At 46.4% G+C, this 19,919-nt stretch overlaps 1 protein-coding gene across 4 annotated transcripts; it reads left to right on the plus strand.

The window, feature by feature from the left end:
* The first annotated feature begins 1,478 nt into the window (after positions 1-1,478).
* Positions 1,479-19,765, plus strand: LOC132460089 (formin-binding protein 1-like). 4 transcript variants are annotated; one of them, XM_060055116.1, is made up of 18 exons: positions 1,479-1,782; positions 2,742-2,857; positions 3,781-3,837; positions 4,675-4,822; positions 5,972-6,034; positions 6,431-6,529; positions 7,166-7,180; positions 7,445-7,573; positions 8,348-8,494; positions 9,543-9,731; positions 10,191-10,382; positions 10,772-10,786; positions 10,927-11,036; positions 14,672-14,804; positions 14,989-15,143; positions 15,515-15,651; positions 16,065-16,223; positions 16,756-19,765. In XM_060055116.1, the coding sequence occupies exons 1-18, from the start codon at positions 1,615-1,617 to the stop codon at positions 16,758-16,760; spliced, it is 2,037 nt and encodes a 678-aa protein (XP_059911099.1). In that variant the 5' UTR covers positions 1,479-1,614; the 3' UTR covers positions 16,761-19,765. The 4 variants fall into 4 exon arrangements, with proteins under 4 accessions (XP_059911099.1, XP_059911098.1, XP_059911100.1 ...); XM_060055115.1 differs by having other exon boundaries at positions 18,348-19,765; XM_060055117.1 differs by having other exon boundaries at positions 10,221-10,382; positions 18,348-19,765.
* The last annotated feature ends 154 nt before the right edge of the window (positions 19,766-19,919 follow it).

Below are 19,919 nucleotides of genomic sequence, written 5' to 3' on the forward strand. Positions count from 1 at the left end.
AGATTTCCAAACGGCTTGTAGCGGCTAATCACACCACACCTGGTGGCATGCCATGGGACCTGGTTTTTGTTGTTGGCAATTATTTGCCCAGTAATAAGGCTTAATGTAATGTATAGGGAACATGGTGTAAGGGTTAACTTCAAAAGCTTAAAAAAGCAAGGTTATGTAAAGGATTGTTTACACTGCGCTCAACGATGTTTTGTGCTAGCTGTGTCCTCCTGATGAAGTCCATTCTGATTGGCTGATGCAAAGCCACATGACCAGGGACCAGGGCCACAAGTTGGCAACCGAACTGGAGTCTAAACTAAGGTGTGTGTGTGTGTGTGTGTGTGTGTGTGTGTGTGTGTGTGTGTGTGTGTGTGTGTGTGTGTGTGTGTGTGTGTGTGTGTGTGTGTGTGTGTGTGTGTGTGTGTGTGTGTGTGTGTGTGTGTGTGTGTGTGTGTGTGTGTGTGTGTGTGTGTGTGTGTGTGTGTGTGTGTGTGTTAATTCAAACCATTGCTTGTCCGTCTCTTCCTATCAGGAGCCAAGGAACCCCAAAAGAGAGAAGATGGCCGCTCAGGAGGAGGGGAAGGAGAGAGCTAGAGTAGATGGTGACGCATGTGGAACTGAATCCAAAAGAATGACAGTTTTAAAGTCATTCATATTATTTAATAAAGCTGTTTGACTGCTTTCAGAGTTTATTATTTTGCCATATTCTGTCGACTATGGCTTAATATATTTTCTAAGACTGTCCTGGATTATAATGGGACAGGGTCCCAGAATCATTTGTAAACAATCCAATGGTGTATTTCTCTTTTTTTGGTTTATTGAAATGTTTTGTCACTCAGAACACTCATCTGGTAGGGATTGATTATGTTGGTGCAGGAGATGTTTAGATAAACAAGGCACAGTATTATATTCAATTTGTCGTCGCTGCATAGAAATATGAAATGGCTATTCTGAAACATTTAATTCAACATTCACAAGCCATTCATCTAAGTAAACATAGCCAACGCTGAACCCTAGTGTTTACCTAGTGTAAATGCCGGAACTGCAGTCTTAATGAATTATGAGCTCTGAGTCTTATAAAGGGAGATTATTTACAAATAATGAATTTCCTAACAAGACGATAATACTTGGCCTATTTATATATTGAGAACCTAAATAACATGAGTAATCTGATTACATATCTTAGATTTGATACAAATATTTTGCCTTTTTGTACAGTAGCCTACTCTAATAGGCCTAGTACCCCACCTAAGAGACTAACTCCATCAATAAACTACAACTCCCACCATCCCGCAATGCAATTCTTCGTTCTATCTGTGTTATCACGATTCCTCCTTAAATGTTTCCTGTGATGAATATTTGTACCTGCACCACCTACTCTTAGAATTTCAATTTCGCTGACCACGGAGGTCGTTAATGTCCATTATATCTATACTGCCCTCCTTCCAACCCCGCCCCACCCACACACACGCACGCACACGACACGCACAGAAGCGCGCAGAGAGGCCACCGGCAGAGTGTTCTCCGGGGAGGCGCGCGACCACGTCCCGTGGCTGTGTCACCGGGCGCGTATTGCGTATACAGAACAACCGCGAGCCCCGGCGAATCGGCGCGAGACAGATCAGCATGCACTCGCTCAAAGAGGACGCGGGCTGCAGAGAGCAGCTCACGCGGAGTCATTTCATCATCGATTCAGATCCCAGGATGGACACCATGCAGTCGACGACCCGCAGGACAGCCACCGGTACGAGGCGCCCCGGAGCCGTGAGCTGCAGCTGGGGGACCGAGCTGTGGGTAGGTTGTCCGTCCCGTGATGTGCTTCTGCCGCTGCAGCAGCCCCACCGCTATACCGAGCAGCCTCCGTCTAGCGGTCAAGGCCTGCCCCCCACCCCACTCCCCCCTCGCAGGGCTCGTTGTTCTACGATGCAACCGCTGCTCGTGTGGAATTAACGCTTGGGTGGCTAACGATGCATTGTTTGAACGCGTGCATGTTTCATTTCTTTGCGCAAGTATTAGTCAGTCCTGCTGGCCGCATCCAGACGTGCGCGTGCTGGCGTGCACCTGCCATAGCAACACGGCAGACGGCCGCTATCGCACCTCTCTGCCATGATGGCTCCAATATGGGCGGCGCGCAGAGGCAGCCTGCAGGAGAACGTCCCGGTGCGGCTGAGACCAACAGCTGCGTCCAGGATGAACCGCTGGAATAAACCGCATAGCCTACTGCATTTTACCCCCAGAACAATCGTATGAATTGGTCGAATGTGCTTTTGAATACTATACACTCACGCAGACAGCAGGCTATGTCATTAAATGGCATGATGCATAGATTAGGTATAGGACTGTCTTTTGTTGTATGGCTCTCTGTCTGTCTCTCTCTCTGTAATTTGTGTATGGATAGAAGGGATGGGGGATGGATTTAATGGAATGGTATTTCATTTGCATAATAGCCTGCTTTATAATCTGACAACGAACGACTTAATCCCTGCAGTCTTCTATGATTAACCTGCGGGACGTAAAGAGAGGTGGAGCTAGAGATGGCCATTTTATGGTGCATTGGAAGTAAATAATGTAAAAAATATATAATATATACATATATTAAAAAGAAGGAGATTTAGAAAATAGCAACCTGCTGTGATTATAATCTAAATGGCTCAGTGTCTCTGGTGGTGTGTCCCTAAAGGATATATTAGCACGTTGTGTTGCTCGTGTTTCATGAGGGACGCTCATTTGTTCTCCCTGTGTTGCTGTTTAAGGACCAGTTTGAGAACCTGGAGAAACACACCAGTTGGGGCATTGATTTCCTGGAGCGCTACACCAAGTTTGTGAAGGAAAGGGCCGATATTGAACTCAGCTACGCCAAACAAATCAGGTAGGAGCAAACAACAACCGTTGAGGTGAACTCCAACGCCACGCCTGACCCAGGCCCATCCATGAGACCCTATGTGATACACCATGCGTTTGCCGCCCCTTTAAACACCATAATGCAGTTTTCACAATTTCCTGGAACGTACTTGCATTCGATTTTTTGGTTACACCTCAGGTCTGCATTATAGTCCTGTTGCAGTGCAATTACACATTAAAGTACCATGTAATAACCAACGTAACCACATGCCCCGACATGTGCTTCACATGTATTAGGGTAGAGACAGAGCAGCATGTAACTTTCCAGTGTGGTGAGGGTTAGCTGTGCCCCTTAGGAAGCGGTGAAGGTTTGAGTTGCACACTAGGGCACAAGTGTTAGGCTCTGCTCCACAACGTTACCCCATTTGAAGTGCCGGGTGTTAGCTTGTAGAATTGCTTGTTACTACAGTACTGTACTGTAATTACACTGTAAGCTAAAGTCTTTACTTGTGGTACGGTTTGAGGTTAAGGACAATAGACCACCCTTTTGGTGGTCAGGCAAAAACACCACGGATGTCAGAACTGTGGTTGTGTAAACATGAGAGGCCAGTGGCATCCTTTGAAGCCACTTGTAGTTCCCTGTACAGAAGGAACAGGGAACTACAGAAAATGCAACATCAGTTTGGATAAAGTAATCTGAATTAACATGATCGAATGGCAGTGTATCTCCATGACAACGCATTGTGCTTGTCTTTGGCAGGGAAATGTAGTTTACCCCCAGCTCTGTTTCTGTTTGTGTCTCTATTCGCCCACTGTAGAAATCAGGAAAGGCAAATAGATCTGTTATTATGGTATGTGGAGCTCATGCTCATGCTCTCTCTCTCTCTCTCTCTCTCTCTCTCTCTCTCTCTCGCTCTCTCTCTCTCTCTCTCTCTATCTCTCTCTCGGTAGGAATCTTTCTAAGAAGTATCAAGCCAAGAAGAACTGCAAGGAAGAAGAAGAGAGCAGGTCAGTCGGCCATTTCTCTCAGCCCTGTTGGCCGCTCTGATGCTTCTGCCCAAGGGGTTCGCTCGCTGGCCACGCCGCCCGCCCACAGTCTACAACTTGGCAAGCGTTGTCTTCAGAGGGAGCGCTCACTGTATTGACTATGACTTCCAGCGTGGCTCTAAACCCATTTTATGAAACACAGAACAAGACTCTAAAATCTAACCTTCCTATGTGTATTTCTATACGCGACACAGAGATTCATGTCTTGTCCGGTGAGCGTTCACTCACTGCTAATGCTATTCCAACTCAAAGGTTCTGGGTTCCAATCCCTCTTTGCCACCACTAAAAATCATTGCGCAAAATATTGTAAAAACTCAACTTACTGAACATTCACAGTCCATAGTCATTTAGTCCTGAATAACTAATGTGATAAAAGCCAGTCACAACCTGCTATGATATTATCACCGGTGTGCAGGATGTTGTACATAGAGCTCTAGCATGATTAGGGTTGTGTTTATATGTCGCTTTCCTCACACTCGAGGACGCTTTACAGAGAAGGAGAAATAAAAGACAAAAATCCATTTCCAAATCCTTTTAAGCACACTAAACAGACAGACCGACAGAGCGGACAGAGGACCAGAGAATGAGCAGGAGTACGTCGAGGCGAGGCTGCTAAAGTCTCTGAGATATATGGGGGGGGGTCGATGCTGCAGAAGGCTCTGGCCCCCCAACAATACAAGGCCTTCAGGCTCTTGGGGGGGGGGCTAGGAGCCCTCCGGCCCCAGAGGACCCAACGAGCTGACTGGGGTTGGTGGGGTGAGGGGCGGGGCGTGGCAGTGACGGAGTGGCTCCCTGCAGGTATTCCTGGTGCCGCTCGTTCGGGTCCACGCTGAGGGAGCTCAACGACTACGCCAGCCACCGCGAGGCGCTGGCCCAGAACCTGCACGCCTACATCGTCAGCGAGCTGGTGCGCTACACGCAGGACCTGAAGACCGAGAGGAAATCAGTAAGACACGCACACATGGGCCTGCGTGCATGGGTGTGCTCCTATACAGGCTTGATGGGTGTTCCTTTCAGTTCAATGGAATGACTTAGCATTGGCTTTATGGTAACACTGCATTGAGACATGGGAGACAACACAAGACAACACACATGTGCATGTTAAAAGAAGTATAACATTTACAGAACAAGGGTCTGTGAAAAAACTGTTAAAATAGCTATATATATTAACAAATTTATAATTTAAACACTGATTACACACTATCACAAACGCTACCACACATGCTACCACACAAGACACACTCACAAAATCACACACACACACACACACACACACACACACAGATTCAGAAAGAGCCGAATTTCAACAGAATAATTTGACACATACTATCTATGGCGGATACACATAGAAACAGTCTTAATCACTACTCTACTTCTAGTCCAACTAGAACATTGTTTCAGGTCACTAAACACACACACACACACACACACACACACACACACACACACACACACACACACACACACACACACACACACACACACACACACACACACACACACACACACACACAAAGACGCAAACATTCTTTTGTTTGCAGTCAGTGGCCTGAATTAAAGAGGGGGAAGTGTGTGTGTGATGGTGTGCGTGGGATTATCGTTGTGTGTACGACGTGTATGTGTGTGTGTGTGTGTGTGTGTATTTGCATGCGTGTGCTCACACTTGTATGTGTGTGTGTGTGTGTGTGTCTGTGTGTGTTTGTGTGCATGTGTGTGGGTGCATGCGTGCGTGTAAACACAGGCTCACAAAACCCATTTAATGAAAAACAACTTAATCACAGACACCAGTTGAAGTCCAACTGCTAATGTGTTTCTGTCATTATTATGAGCTGTTCAGTAGTAAACACTGAAAGTACAACTACAGAAATCTTATCTCTACTTTGACCAGCTCAGTTGATACATTTTGAAGTAGTGACCAGTGGCCGACAGCACAAACCTGCAGATGCTAGTCGTGATATGCGTTAAGTAAATATTACTATATTACCTTATCTCTGGTCACTCACCAGCATAGTGGACCAATATCGTCCCAGTGTCTAATATAGCTGATTGACACCAGAACTGATATTGTGGATACTGATGTTATTTGTTTTTACAGCATTTCCAAGATGGGCGGCGAGCCCAGCAACACATCGAGAACTCGTGGAAACAGCTGGAGTCGGTGGGTGATCGTCATGACCCCTGACATGAAACACGCTGCTTTAACCAGCAGGTGGTTAAACCTGCTGGTTACACTTAGAAACCTGAAGTGGTTTTGAGACTGCAGGTGTCAACACCTATGCTACCAAAGGTAGCATTAAAGCTCACGACACGGTCGTAAGCTTTAATTAATTCATAATCTAGCCGCTGTATTTGTTTACTTGACTATTAACTCGTCTAACAACATAATTCTGGTGTTAAATAACGACAAATGTCATGTTTTGTCTTCCTTATTAATAACGCCTCATGTAATGTTGTGATTTTAACCAATGCCTAAGTGTTATGTGGGTGTTAATAATACTGTGAACTGTGAACTAACGACTAACCCGCTCCGTCTGAATGCTGTGGTTGTGTTCAGAGTAAACGACGGTTCGAGCGGGACTGTAAAGAGGCGGAGCGCGCCCAGCAGAACTTTGACAGGATTGATACGGACAACAGCAAAGCAGATGGAGAAAAGGTATAGACAGACTGGCAGACAGGCAGGCAGACAGACAGGCAGACAGACCGGGAGAGAAGCAGACAAACAGACAGACAGACAGACAGACCGGGAGAGAAGCAGACAAACAGACAGACAGACAGACAGACAGACAGACAGACAGACAGGCAGATAGACAGACAGGCCGACAGGCCAAGGGAGAGAGGCAGACAGATGGCTGTGCAGGCAGCCACTGCAGGGTATACAAACCAGAATCCCCCAGATCGGAAGTTGGCGTCTGTACCCAGAGAAGGACAAACGTCAGGCCGCCTGTTCTGTGACTAGAAGAGAGTACAGCTTCATACACGTGTTGTGGAAAATCACAGTCTGCCACATCCACTTCCATGAGCATTAGAAAAGCTGGACGATGTCACTGGTCCGGGGTTTGGCGATCCCTATTGGTCCCATAGGACCGCTGGCGTCAAACTTTTCTTCAAAATGTTTTTTTCCGGCAGAAACCTAGTTGATTAGTTGGTTAGATAGATAGTTAGCTAAACAGGTGGATAGATGACATATTGGTAACCCATCTAATCCATATATATATGTGTATATATATATATATTATATATAAGTGTGTGTCAGTGTTTAACGCGATCTGTCTCTCTCTTTATCTCACAGCGATGTTCCCTAAAGGTAGGTTGAAACTTCTACTTTACATAACACATGTTAAAGTGCTTCACAACCAGGTGTCCTTGGACCACCAGAGAAAGTGCATTTTAGTAGCAACAATACAGATAAAGAATCATTTCAATTGTATTTTAGTGTGTGTGTATGTGTGTGTGTATTTGTGTGTGTGTGTGTGTGTGTGTGTGTGTGTGTGTGTGTGTGTGTGTGTGTGTGTGTGTGTGTGTGTGTGTGTGTGTGTGTGTGTGTGTGTGCGCGCGCGCCATGCTTCAGGCTCGTCAGACAGCTCAGCAGAAGCAGCAGGCGGCTGAGGACTCCAAGCAAGACTACACGACCAGCCTGAAGCAGTTCAACCAGGACCAGCAACAGCACTACCACACACTGGTACCAGTTATATACCAGGTATATACTACTGCGGATACCAGTATTACTAGTACAGCGCCACCACAACCTGGTACCAGTTATATACCAGGTATACTGTATACTACTGCTAATACCTATACTACTAGTACAGCCCTACCACGCCCTGGTACCAATCATATACCAGGATACTATTGTAAGTATCATTACCTTTCACCCACTCTTATATACCAGATATATATGAGTACCACTAGTGGTACAAGTTAAATCCTTTCACCCACTGGTAACAGTTTCATTCCTGGTAAATCTTTCTAGTACCCACACTACCACACACAGGTACCAGTTATATACCAGGTAAATACTACTACTAGTACAACTTATACACCACTAGCAGCACCCCACGCTGAATATATATCTTTTGTGTCCGTGTGTGTGCCTGCGTATATGTGTGCGTATGTGTGTGTGTATGTGTGTGTTTGTGTGTGTGTGTGTGTGTGTGTGTGTGTGTGTGTGTGTGTGCGTGTGCGTGCGTGTGTGTGCATGCGTGTGCATGCGTGTGTGGGTCGGCTTAGCTCAGGAGGTAGAGCAGTTGACTTGTAACTGAAAGGTTGCTAGTTCGATCCCCAGCTCCTCCGAGTGTTGATGTGTCCCTAAGCAAGACACTTAACCTAACTGCTCCTGACGAGCTGGCTGTCGCCTTGCGTGGTTGACTCTGCCGTCGGTGTGTCAATGTGTGTATTAACCGATGTAAGTCGCTTTGGATAAAAGCGTCTGCTAAATGCCTTAATTGTATTTGCATGTGTCTGGCCTGTGCAGCGTATCCAAGACATGGAGGAGAGGAGGATAGACCGACTTGGGGAGTCAATGCGCTCGCTTGCGGAGGTGGAGCATAAGGTGTTGCCCATCATCAGCAGATGTCTGGATGGGATGACGCACGCTGCGGAGAGCATCCAGTCCCGGGTGGTGAGTCCAGGCTCCTGCTCCTCTACCCTGACCCAGAAGCGCGCGCACACACACACACACACACACACACACACACACACACGCCTGCCTGCTTCCAGACCCCACTTTGAGGAACAACTCTGGGGTTCAGGAGCTGGAGCCGGCTGCTTCAGTTTTCCCCGAGCCAATCAACGTCCTCTTGTAATCGGGACTTGGATGACCATCCATGTGACATAGCGAATAGCACGGCTGCTCCCGTAGGGAAATGTTTGGGTTCCGATAATGAAGCTGCTTTTAAAAAAAAAAACGTCTTAACGGTGACATATCATACCACCAGGTGTGAGTGTGATTAGCCATTAAAAGCCGTTTTCACAAAATGTGCAGCATTGTGACATCACAGGTGGGCGTGGCCACCTAGATGTGGGACGGATAGATGAGCAGCGTTTGCTGCAGTCCACTGGGTAGGCTGGTAGACTGATCTATCCAGCACACATCTAGGTGGACACGCCCACCTGTAATGTCACAATGCTGCACATTTTCAAACCCGCTTGTAATGGCTAAACACCCTCACACCTGGTGGTATGATATGTCCCCTTTAAAAAATCAACAACAGAGAGCGAGCTGGCCAGAAGCCGTGGGCTCCTGTCTCAGGGATCCCGATCCTCCCTGAGCCACCAACTGTGTCTATGAGTTTATGATCTACAGGTCATTGGTCTAACACTCGGCCTGTGTCTGTGTGTTTGTACCAGGACCGCCAGCAGGTCATTGGTTCTGTGTCTGTCTGTGTGTCTGTCTGCCAGCCAGCCAGCAGGCCATTAGCTCTAACGCTGTGTGTGTCTGTGTGACTGTGTGTCAGCCAGCAGGTCATTGGTTCTTACACTCTGACCGTCTGTCTGTTTGTCTGTCTGTCTGTGTGTCAGCCAGCAGGTCATTGGCTCTAACACTGTGTCTGTCTGTCTGTTTGTCTGTCTGTCTGTGTGTAAAACTGTGTCTGTCCGTCCGTCTGTGTGCCAGGAGAGCCAGCAGGTCATCGGTTCTAACACTGTGTCCGTCTGTCTGTGTGTCCCAGGACAGCCAGCAGGTGGTGGAGGTGTTCAAGACGGGCTTCGAGCCTCCGGGAGACGTGGAGTTTGAGGACCACAGCGCCCCCATGAGGCGAAGCATCTCCGAGTCCAGTTACCTTGACAACCGAGCCGAGCAGAGACACACAAGGCGCAACAGCCGAGGAAGACTCTGGCCCTTCATCCGCAAGAACAAGGTAGAGGCGGGAGAAACGTCAAGTGATGATGGATGGATCCTGGATGGATCATGAGTCTCTGTTGGCTGTCGCTGCTGTTGACCTGTCCTCTCCATCTCTCTGTTTTCTCTTAACTTGCCCTCTGTCTTCTTCGCTCTTGTTCCTCCTCTTCCACACCCACTTCGTTTTTTCCACTCTCTGGCTCTCACTCGGTCTCACTCCCTCTCTTTCTCACTCTTGTGCTCTCGCTCTCTCTTTCTTTCTCTCCCTCTCGCTCGATCTACATACCTACGTCTCTCTCTCGCTCTATGTCTCTCTCTCTCTCTCTCTCTCTCTCTCTCTCTCTCTCTCTCTCTCTCTCTCTCTCTCTCCCGCTCTGTGTGTCTCTCTCTCTCTCTCTCTCTCTCTCTCTCTCTCTCGCTCTCTCTCTCTCTCGTCTCGCCCCTTTCTTCCTTTAACACACACCCCTCTTCCCTTCAGCTGATGAGCCTTCTCTCCTCCCCACATCAGCCACCACCTCCCCCACCCACCTCCCCATCCCCAGGGGGCGAAACCAGCAGCCCACAGTCCCCGCCTACTTCCGCCCGGGAACCAATCACGCAGCGACTCAACGACCTCATGAGCTCCGGCTCCAGAACCCGAAAACAGTGTCTTCGCAGCCTGAAGAGAGGGGTGAGCGTCTTGGTTCTCAGTGTTTACTCACGCTCTCTCCCTTCACATCGTGCCCGCATGATGTGAGATGGCCATGCAAAGAACAATGTTTTCTCAGTCCATGCAGCCAGTTGTTTGCCTCCTTATCCTTTTTGGGATGATGCCATTAGAAGTATTGCATATCGACACGATAATGTGACAAAATCCTCTCCCAACTTGCCCTGCTCGTAGCAGACAAAAGAACGAACAGACAAAAGAAAACATAACGTTCAATATCCACACAATAAAACAGTAAACCTACAAATTTAAAACACTTGCAAATTAATGAAAGAGGCTCAACACAATATTATGCATATAATTTTTTATGTTCCGGATTTTAACTTTTTTAAACTTTCCTTTCATGCCTGCAGCTGTCACTCAAACTGGTAAGTAGGGATTTCCCTGTCTGGTATTTTTATTGTTATATAAGACAGTGCCTCTGTCAATTTCTATCTGGAATTAATAAAATACATATATCTTTGTGCGTGTGTGTTTGTGTGTGTGTTTTCGTGTTGTTTATCTGAAGGGCTCTGGCTCAGAAGACTTCAGTCACCTCCCTGCAGAACAGAGGCGTAAGAAACTTCAGAACAGGATCAGCAGCATCGGTGTGGAGGTCCAGAGAGAGAGAGAACAGAGGTACCTGAGAGATCCATCCCCCTGCCCACCACTCCGGATGGTTAACAGAAATCCATCATTTACTTCTAGTTATAACGTTTTTTTTTAAGTGTTATCAAGGCGTGAAAAAACATCACTATTTTGAAGCATCACAAATTGATTTTCCATGAAATCAAATGCAATCTTACTTAAAGGGAAACTTCACCCATTTGCATTAAGCTTTGTATCGTTAGAAACCCAGTCATATTTTTGAATGGTCCTGCATCATTCCATAATTTTCCCCTGAGACGGGAGAAATGCGTATCTACCTCTAACATTTCCTGCTTTAAATTACGCAAAATTATGATCATTGTGTCATTTAAAGCAGGAAGTGTAAGAGGGGGGGGGGGGGGGGGGGGGTTTAAGAAACTACAAGCACTCCTCGTTTTCAAACCCGGCTAGGGGGTGGGACCCACTGACGCTACAGACCTATCACAGATCAGTGCCAGTGGGTGGGCTATAAACGGTATAGAGAGTACACAGGTTTGAATTTGCGCTACGGTCTGGAGTTTAGACGTTATCGTCTGACCCGGTGTGACCGGTAGATCACACGAGCGCTAAAGAAGCAATGATGTTGTACCAGAGACGCAGTCGTTTGTTCATAATGTCATCCGGCGCACACAGCTTTTGGCCGTGTTCTACAATATATTCTAGAATACTCCGGGAGCTCCGGCGGGAGACCTTGAGCGCTACATCTAAATGATATAATGAAGCAATAGATCCCGCCAGGCTGTGGTATGTGCTCATTATACCACTGTTAAGGGGCGTTGTCCGGCCCCGACGCGCAGCGGAGGGCCGGCGACCCCCTTCACAGTGGTATAATGAGCACATGCCACTGACTGAAGTGATCTATTGCTTTTATACAACGGTTACTGTTATGGCGAAACGAAAGTCATAGACACACTACTTTTAAAAAGAAACCAAGAAAGTCAATGTAGCCGTTTTATTAAAGACTACCAAAAAGTAGTCCCTCCTGGCTGCCTTCAAAATGCACGACGGTCGCTATGCAACACACTTTAGCGTCCCTCCGAGAGAACGGTTGTAACGGTTTCCACTTCAAGGCGCGGAGTGATACTTTCACAAAATGATCGGGCGTCATAGCAGTTATGTATACGCTCATTATACAACAGTTAGGAACCAATCAGATCGCTGGATTTAGGCCCCCCGTTGTATAAGATAATATATAGACATCTATAATAATATTATACATAATATCACGGCCCAAAGCTGTGTGCGCCTCCAGGGGGCCTCAGCGAGGCACCACCGTCCCTTGTTGGTGGTGCCTCGTGGCAGCGGACAGCGGACAGCGGGCAGAGGGGCTCCGGCGGGAGACAATCGCGGGCAACAATCCCTTTCTCCTCCATGTCATGGTTCTTGGTCTTCTTCAGACTGATGTGGAAGTGGAAGAACCAGAGACATCGGAGAACCCAAAGCAGTCGTTTGAGATGATATTATGAATAAACGACTGCGTCGGGTTCTCCGACGTCTCACATCAATCTGAATTTGCAGTTCAATCTGGACTTCAGAGAGTCAAAGCCAACATTCCTTCCCCCAATTCCTTCTCCACCGTGGCCGAGAATCAATACACGGGTCTTATTTTGCAATCCCGCACCCGCCCGAGAATTACATTCCGCAGCCGACCGGACACGATATCAATAGATACCGATGCCCGACCCGCACCCGAAGGAAAATTCGACACATTAGATGGAACACCGGGGTATAACACTATGGGCCCTATTTTAACGGTCTGAAACGCAAGTGAGAAGCGCCAACCAATACATTATAAACATCGTTTCTTATAAGTATTGGATGCATTATCGTTATCGACTTGTGTTCCTAATATGCATGTGTCCCCCCGTTAATATACATTGCCATGGACTGTATTATGCGTTACGTGTTTAGTTTGCGTGTGTTTAAACAGATGGACGCACACGCGCACGCCTGCACGCGTGTGTGTGTTACACATTCACACGCACATTAACACTCACTCGCGGTAAAACAATGTTTTCTCACGATCAAATACTCATCAATCCTAAAAGTTATGGGCATGGACACGATGTCTGTGTCAAGAAAAGATGCGTTTGCTGTACGGTGTTTGCAGATGCATTGATTTAAAAGTACAACTTATTACCGCTGTATCAGCTGTATCCCAAATAATTTACCAAGAATGTGTGGCTAGGTAGATGAGAGAAGCAAAGTGTATGCGCGAGGTGCACAAGCAACATTATGCATGCGCCCTTAAAATAGTATCTGAACAACGCGCCACTGACTTTAAACCAGGTATCTCCTGGTTTGTGGCGCAAGTGGTTTCTGAAACGTCAAAATAGCACCAGGGAACGTTTGCGCCAGAACACGCCTCCTCCTTTCGCCGAGCCGCCCCTTGGGGAGCGCAAGATCATTCCCTAATTTACCGACGCGTGGCGCAGGAGGGAAAATAACACTCTGCGCCAGTTGCAAACTAGCAACGACACATGCGCCAGTGATTAAGTCAATTGCGCCGGATGCAAGATAGAGCCCTATGTGGTGTTTGGCGTGGTGCTTTAGATTGCTGTGCAAAAAAAAGCACATCATCCACCGTTGACGGTTATAATTGACTCCTCTGCTCCTGAATAACATATCCAGCACCGGAGAAGTCTCGTCTCGCCCTAAATCACAATACCCGCGACCGACCCGCGCTGCTCAGGCGTCCGACCTGACCAGCACCTGTGTCCGACACAGTACATTATTTTTCCCCTGTTTCTTCCAAATTGTGCGGGTCACCCATCGGGTAGCCTACCCGAACCTGTGAAGGACTCCGAGATAACCCCCACTACAAGTCTTTACATGTGGAAGTACCAGAGACGTCCAAGAACCCAACGCAGTCTTTAGTTCATAATATCATCCGGAGGTGCACACAGCTTTTGGCTGTGATATTATATATTATATTATATTACATAGATTAGATACCTATATATTAAATAATATTATAATATTTAGATATAGAGCTCCGGGAGAAACGGAGTGCAAATGGCAACAATCACTTCCCCTCCATGCTGCTGTTCACGCTGGACTGCAGTGAACGCTGATTGACTGTTATGTTACGTCCCTCACTGAGTGAACGCTGATTGTCATTGTGGGAGTTGTCGTCTTCAATCCGCAAGCGCCAAAAAGTCACTGTCTGCCTTTTCTCGGTCAAGGAGGCACAAAAATTTAAATTTATGTTACTATTCGACTAAATATATGACCCACTTTCAATACAGATTCATTTCTCTGCCGGTGAAATTCTCCTTTAATCTCAGTCTATCTAATTCCTCACGACAAATTAATGGGTGGAGCCTAGTATCTCTCTTGGCTACGTACTAGGCAATGAGTGACCACCTAACTTGCACCAGTTACTCAAGTTATGGCGAAGGGGTAGGCGTGGATACAAACCACACCCCTACAATCAGTTTATTACTGACGACTTTAAGATCTATGTTTACATACTTTTGACATTTTCCTGAAAGGGCATTTGTTATGTTGCTATGTATGCTTCGGTTTTTGATGTTTTAGATCATGTCCTTTTAAACCACTTCTCAACCCCATCATTAAACCACTGTTACCACAGCCTTTCGTTTGTGTGTTTGTGCGTGTTGCAGAGATGCTCTGGCTAAGCTGCGGGAGGTGTACCAGAGGAGCCCTGAGATGGGCGACGCCAGCAGCCTGGACTCCCAGATCGAGGAAGCCAGTCAGAGGCTGGACCGCCTGCAGAAGGAGCTGCACAGACATCAGGTCTGGACATGACCTGCAGATATTATCACAACTTCAGTCATCTACTTTTACTGAATGTCTGTTTTTATGGGTTTGTGTGTGTGTTGGGGTGTGTGTGTGTGTGAGTGTGTGTGTGTGTTGGGGTGTGTGTGTGTGTGTTGGCGTGTGTGTGTGTGTGTGTTTGTGTTTTTGTGTCCCCTCACAGGGTTGGTTGCAGGAGACGGAGAGCAGGCTGGTAGATCACGGCGGCAGGCGTCAGAGTGGAGGTTGTGGGTTTGAGTCCCAGGCCACAACGCCAGGCAGCAGCAGCCTGGGTCACCTGGAGAACCTCAACCACCAGGGTCCTTCCAGCCGAGAGAGGCATGTCCCTCCACAGCCATCTACTCTGTTCATTATCTATTTATGTCTTTGCTAGCTTTCCAACACCATTTCACTAGCTCTACAATAGAGTACTGACCGTATGAGCACCAGCTGTCTGATTCTTCACTCAGCTGTCCAGCCTTCTGTAAACAAAAATGGGCTGTAATATTAAATGAAAAGTTAAGGAATTTGTAGATCCATGGTTTTTGCATTTAACCTGGCAACCCCGGTTGCCATCCGACCAGAGGATTCCCGCAGCTCTGTGTTGAATTATATTGTGAGACTTCGAACTCCGGAAATATTGTCCCTGTCTGCCTGCATCATGTCTTCTCATCCGTTGTTCTGTGTTGCGTGTTGCGTTGTGTTTCTAGTCCCGACGGCAGCTACACAGAGGACAACACCGCGGAGCTCCATTTGAAGTCTCGCAGTTCAGAGTTTGACGATGACTTTGACGAAGATGAGCCCTTGCCCAGTATAGGCACCTGCAAGGCCCTCTACCCCTTCCAAGGTACTTCTCTGTCACAGATGCCAGACCCCCCCCCCCCAGACACGCTGCTGCCTCCCCTAACACTGCAGCGGATGCTAGCGCTTGTAGCTTAGCATTGTGGGATGGCACTCCAAACCTTTCCTGGAAGGAAGGGTCTCTGTCTCTGTGTTACTCCTCAAGGTTACTTTCTTGATATTTAAGGCCCTTTTTCCTTTATTTTCATCGGTTCATTTCCTCTGAAATGTATCGGTTAAAGGGTTTAGGGGGTTAAGGGGTGTTACATAATTAATAATAGTTAGTCTTGAAGCACTTAGAGACGATGTGTGATCAAGGCTGATGCAAGTCGAATCGACTCGGTTGAAGAATCAAGTTGACAATGTGAACTCAATTACCGACACTCGACCACTTGACCGGGACGTGTTTGTGTGACGCAGGTCAGAACGAGGGCACCATCTCCATGGTGGAGGGCGAGCTACTGTCGGTGGTGGAGGAGGACAAGGGGGACGGCTGGACCCGAGTGAGGCGGGACCAGGACGAGGAGGGATATGTGCCCACCTCCTACATTAAAGTCTTCCTGGATAGCAACGCTAAAGGTGCCATGACTTACATCTAACCTACACTCCCTGAACACCGCACCACACCACAGCCGCAGCTGCCACCACCAGCACGGGTCAACAGAACACACACACACACACACCACACACACATAATTTATTAAACACAACTCACAGGGGGGGGGGGGTCGTAATGCCATGATCGCCATAGCAACGGTGAGCTCCATGATTTTGCCTGTATGAAACAAGTGGACCCTCAGTCCTCAAGATGAACCCTGGCCTTCTGAAGGCCGTTTGAACGAGAAAACAAGTTCCTAATTGAAAATGCGCAACCTTTTAGACAACCGGCCTGTGGAGTGGTACTGGCCACTCGTTGACCTCTGACCTCCACAAGATGTCATTCAAAACTAGCTGACTCTCGGCCGTTTAACCAGCACCTCTGAATGTCAACACAGTGTTCTTAACGCTGTGGGTGTGTGTGTGTGTGTGTGTGTGTGTGTGTGTGTGTGTGTGTGTGTGTGTCTGTGTGTGTGTGTGTGTGTGTGTGTGTCTGTGTCTGTGTGTCTTTCAGTGTGAATGGAAACACTCATCGCTGCTGTTTGTACATTCAATTATGTGTGTGTGTGTGTGCATGTGTGCGTGTGTTCGGATTGGCCTACTCCTCAGGTAGTTTTGTGGATATTAATTCTATATCTGGGGGCTAGTCTATGCATACTATATTTAAAGCTCTATAAAATCTATCAATCAATTACTCTTTTTTACCTCTCTTTGTGGCTTTGCCTGTCTATGTGCTCTAGAGCTGCATTCTTCTCTGCTTGCCTATAGGTTCATGTATAGGCCTATATATACTGTATATACATAGAATATACTGTATATATGTAGAAAATAGATTTATTGTAGTGCATGTCTGGTCGAAACAATGTCTGCTCAGTGTCTAAATCTATGGCAACATGTACTGTATATCTTTGTTAGGCACACACACACACACACACACACACACACACACACACACACACACACACACACACACACACACACACACACAACCCCCTGGGAAGGTGAGGTCACAAAGCCAAAGGTCTCCTCCTCCATCTTTCCTCAGGTTTCAAACTCCTATATTATGTCCTACTTACCATAACAAAGCCTGAAACAAAACTACTAACCTAATGGTTTATCCTGACTACCTTACTTTACTAACCTGCTGGTTTACAATGCTCTATTCAGAAGACCTTAAACTGACTACTAACATTCTAGTTTTTACAGTGTTTTTTTTCTAGACTACCTTCCATTAACTAATTTACTAATCTGCAGAGGTTCATTTGTATGACCTCCATTAGCTAGTAACATGTTTACAGTCGTTTATATTCAGACTTTAGTAATGACCACTAAGTTCCTACCTTGTTCCCAGCAGGGTTGTGTCGTCTACATTAGGTTGGAAAGGGTTAGGGTCATTATCCATATGTGACCAATTTGATTGGTCAAAGATGATTTAGTCAATGTTGCATTGAAAACTGAAACAGTTTTTTCAACCATTTAAAGTAGTATATGCATTGACTGAGGCACAGGGTTGTTAATGAGTTATGGGGCAGTAGGACCTTGAGACTGGGAGGAAATTGCTGCTTCAATTGGCTGAAATGTTACCTTTTGTCTGAGCCTGCCTCTTCTAACCTGCCTGTCTGTTTGTCTGTCTGTCTGTTTGTCTGTCTTATTTCTTCACTTTATTTACCCCTCTCTCTCTCTCTCTGTCCCTCTCACTCTCTCTCTCTCTCTCTCTCTGTCCTCTCTCTCTCTCTCTCTCTCTCTCTCTCTCTCTCTCTCTCTCTCTCTCTCTCTCTCTCTCTCTCTCTCTCTCTCTCTCTCTCTCTCTCTCTCTGTTTGCTTGTAATCTTGCCCTAATGCTGTCTACCTTCCAACCCTTTCAATTCACCTGTCTGTCTCTCTGTTGTTATGAATTTATGCATGTATCTCTACGTCGCCTGTTTCTCTCTTTGCTTGCCCCCTCCCCCCCTTTTTTGTCGTTCTGTCCCTCAATGTATGTCGGCCTTCTCTCTTTACTCCATCTCGCTGTTCTTCCTGCCTGTCTCTGTGTCTGTCTGTGTGTGTGTCTCTCTCTGCCTGTCTGCCCTGCCTGTCTGGCCGCCTGTCTGTGTGTTTATTTTGTAGGCTTCGAGCAGGCTAGTCGGCTAGTCTAGTGCTAGACTGGTAGTGACCAGTAGGCGGAGCTGTGGAGAGAGGATGACTTAACCACAACAGGAAGTGATTCGTAAAGAATGAGAGAATGGAGGAGTTCTGGTAAAAAAAAAAAAGTTTCATTGACATTAATACACACATTGTTTCAAGAATTCCTTACGCAGATTGCCAAATGTTTGGATGTCGAATTCAGACAAACATAAAGGACTTGTTGTTCCTGCAACCACACGAGCCCCGAAGAAACCAGAGGAATCGCTCCTCTCTTTCCGAGACGGATCTCAAAGGAGGCCGGAGGCGAGGATATTACATATTTTCAGGGGAGACGAAAAATGTGTTTCCATAGCAATGTCATTGCCGGTGTGTGTTACCACGGTAACCACTACATCACATGCAAAGTAGAGGTATACTGCTGCCTTGCAACTTTAGGTCTACATTTTCCCCTCTTCGGCATAATTAATTTGGGTTGTTTCCATAGTGATTGTCTCCTTGGTTACAGTACAATTGTCAACCGTCCTACTTTCCTTTATGCCTTTGAACGCACCCGTCCTGTCTACCTGATTGTCTACCTGTCCGTCTGTCCGAGTGTCACTGAGCCTTGCTATTTGTTTACTATTAGTGAGAGAATACGGAACATCTCAAAGGTCAAAACTAGCAATGTTAAGAAACTCTGGGTCAGCAAGACTCTTCTGCCATGTTTAACAGATCCAAAATGGCGCCTATCCCATGTTAAACCCATTCAACGGATGGATCATATCTAACGTTAGACAGATCAATTAGGGATCCTACGTGAAGCAGATGCAACATGGATCCTCTACCTTGTCCACCAGATCCAACATGGATCCGGAGTCTGTCGTAGTGTAAAATAGAGCCGTGGCAAAGTGAAACAGCAGTATTAATGTGTTACTTTTGAAATGTATTTACTCCAATGTATTGTTAATGTCAAGCTTAATCAAAGTAGAAAGGCCTACAGTGAATGCAAGATGGCTGCTATAGAAATGTTTTACCCTTTGGACCTGCTAATGCTTTCAGAGAAATGTCCCGAGAAGGGTGAGAAAAGACAGACCATGATGTCAATATCTGAAAACTTTAAAGACGTTCAAGGGCCTCAAAAGGGCGCTGGAGAAGCTGTCTCCTCATAGTAGATGATGTTCCTATTAGCCGTGTATTCCATAGGATCCAATGTTGTTGATTCACGAGTGAAATGTCAAACGTTATTCTATCGACAACTTGAAGGCTCATGGCTATAATTTGGTGGATTGTAAAATATAAAAACTGCTTGTTTATTTGTTAATTTTTAATTTTTTTACATTGTTTACTGGTATGTAGAAGTGGGCTTTTTTGAAGTTTGTGGATGTTTCCAATTTTCAACTAAACTAAACTTTAAACAACAATGGAGTCAGTATTTTTCTTTAATTCATCGATGTTTGTGTAGAAAGTAGGCCATAACTATGAATGGGGGCAGACTCCACTGTGTGCCCTGAATTTCTCAAACACTGTTTATAGATGTTGCTGACCATGAACTATATTATAAATATATTCATATCT

The sequence above is a fragment of the Gadus macrocephalus genome, chromosome 6 (assembly GCF_031168955.1).
Source record: "Gadus macrocephalus chromosome 6, ASM3116895v1".
Lineage (NCBI taxonomy): Eukaryota > Metazoa > Chordata > Actinopteri > Gadiformes > Gadidae > Gadus > Gadus macrocephalus.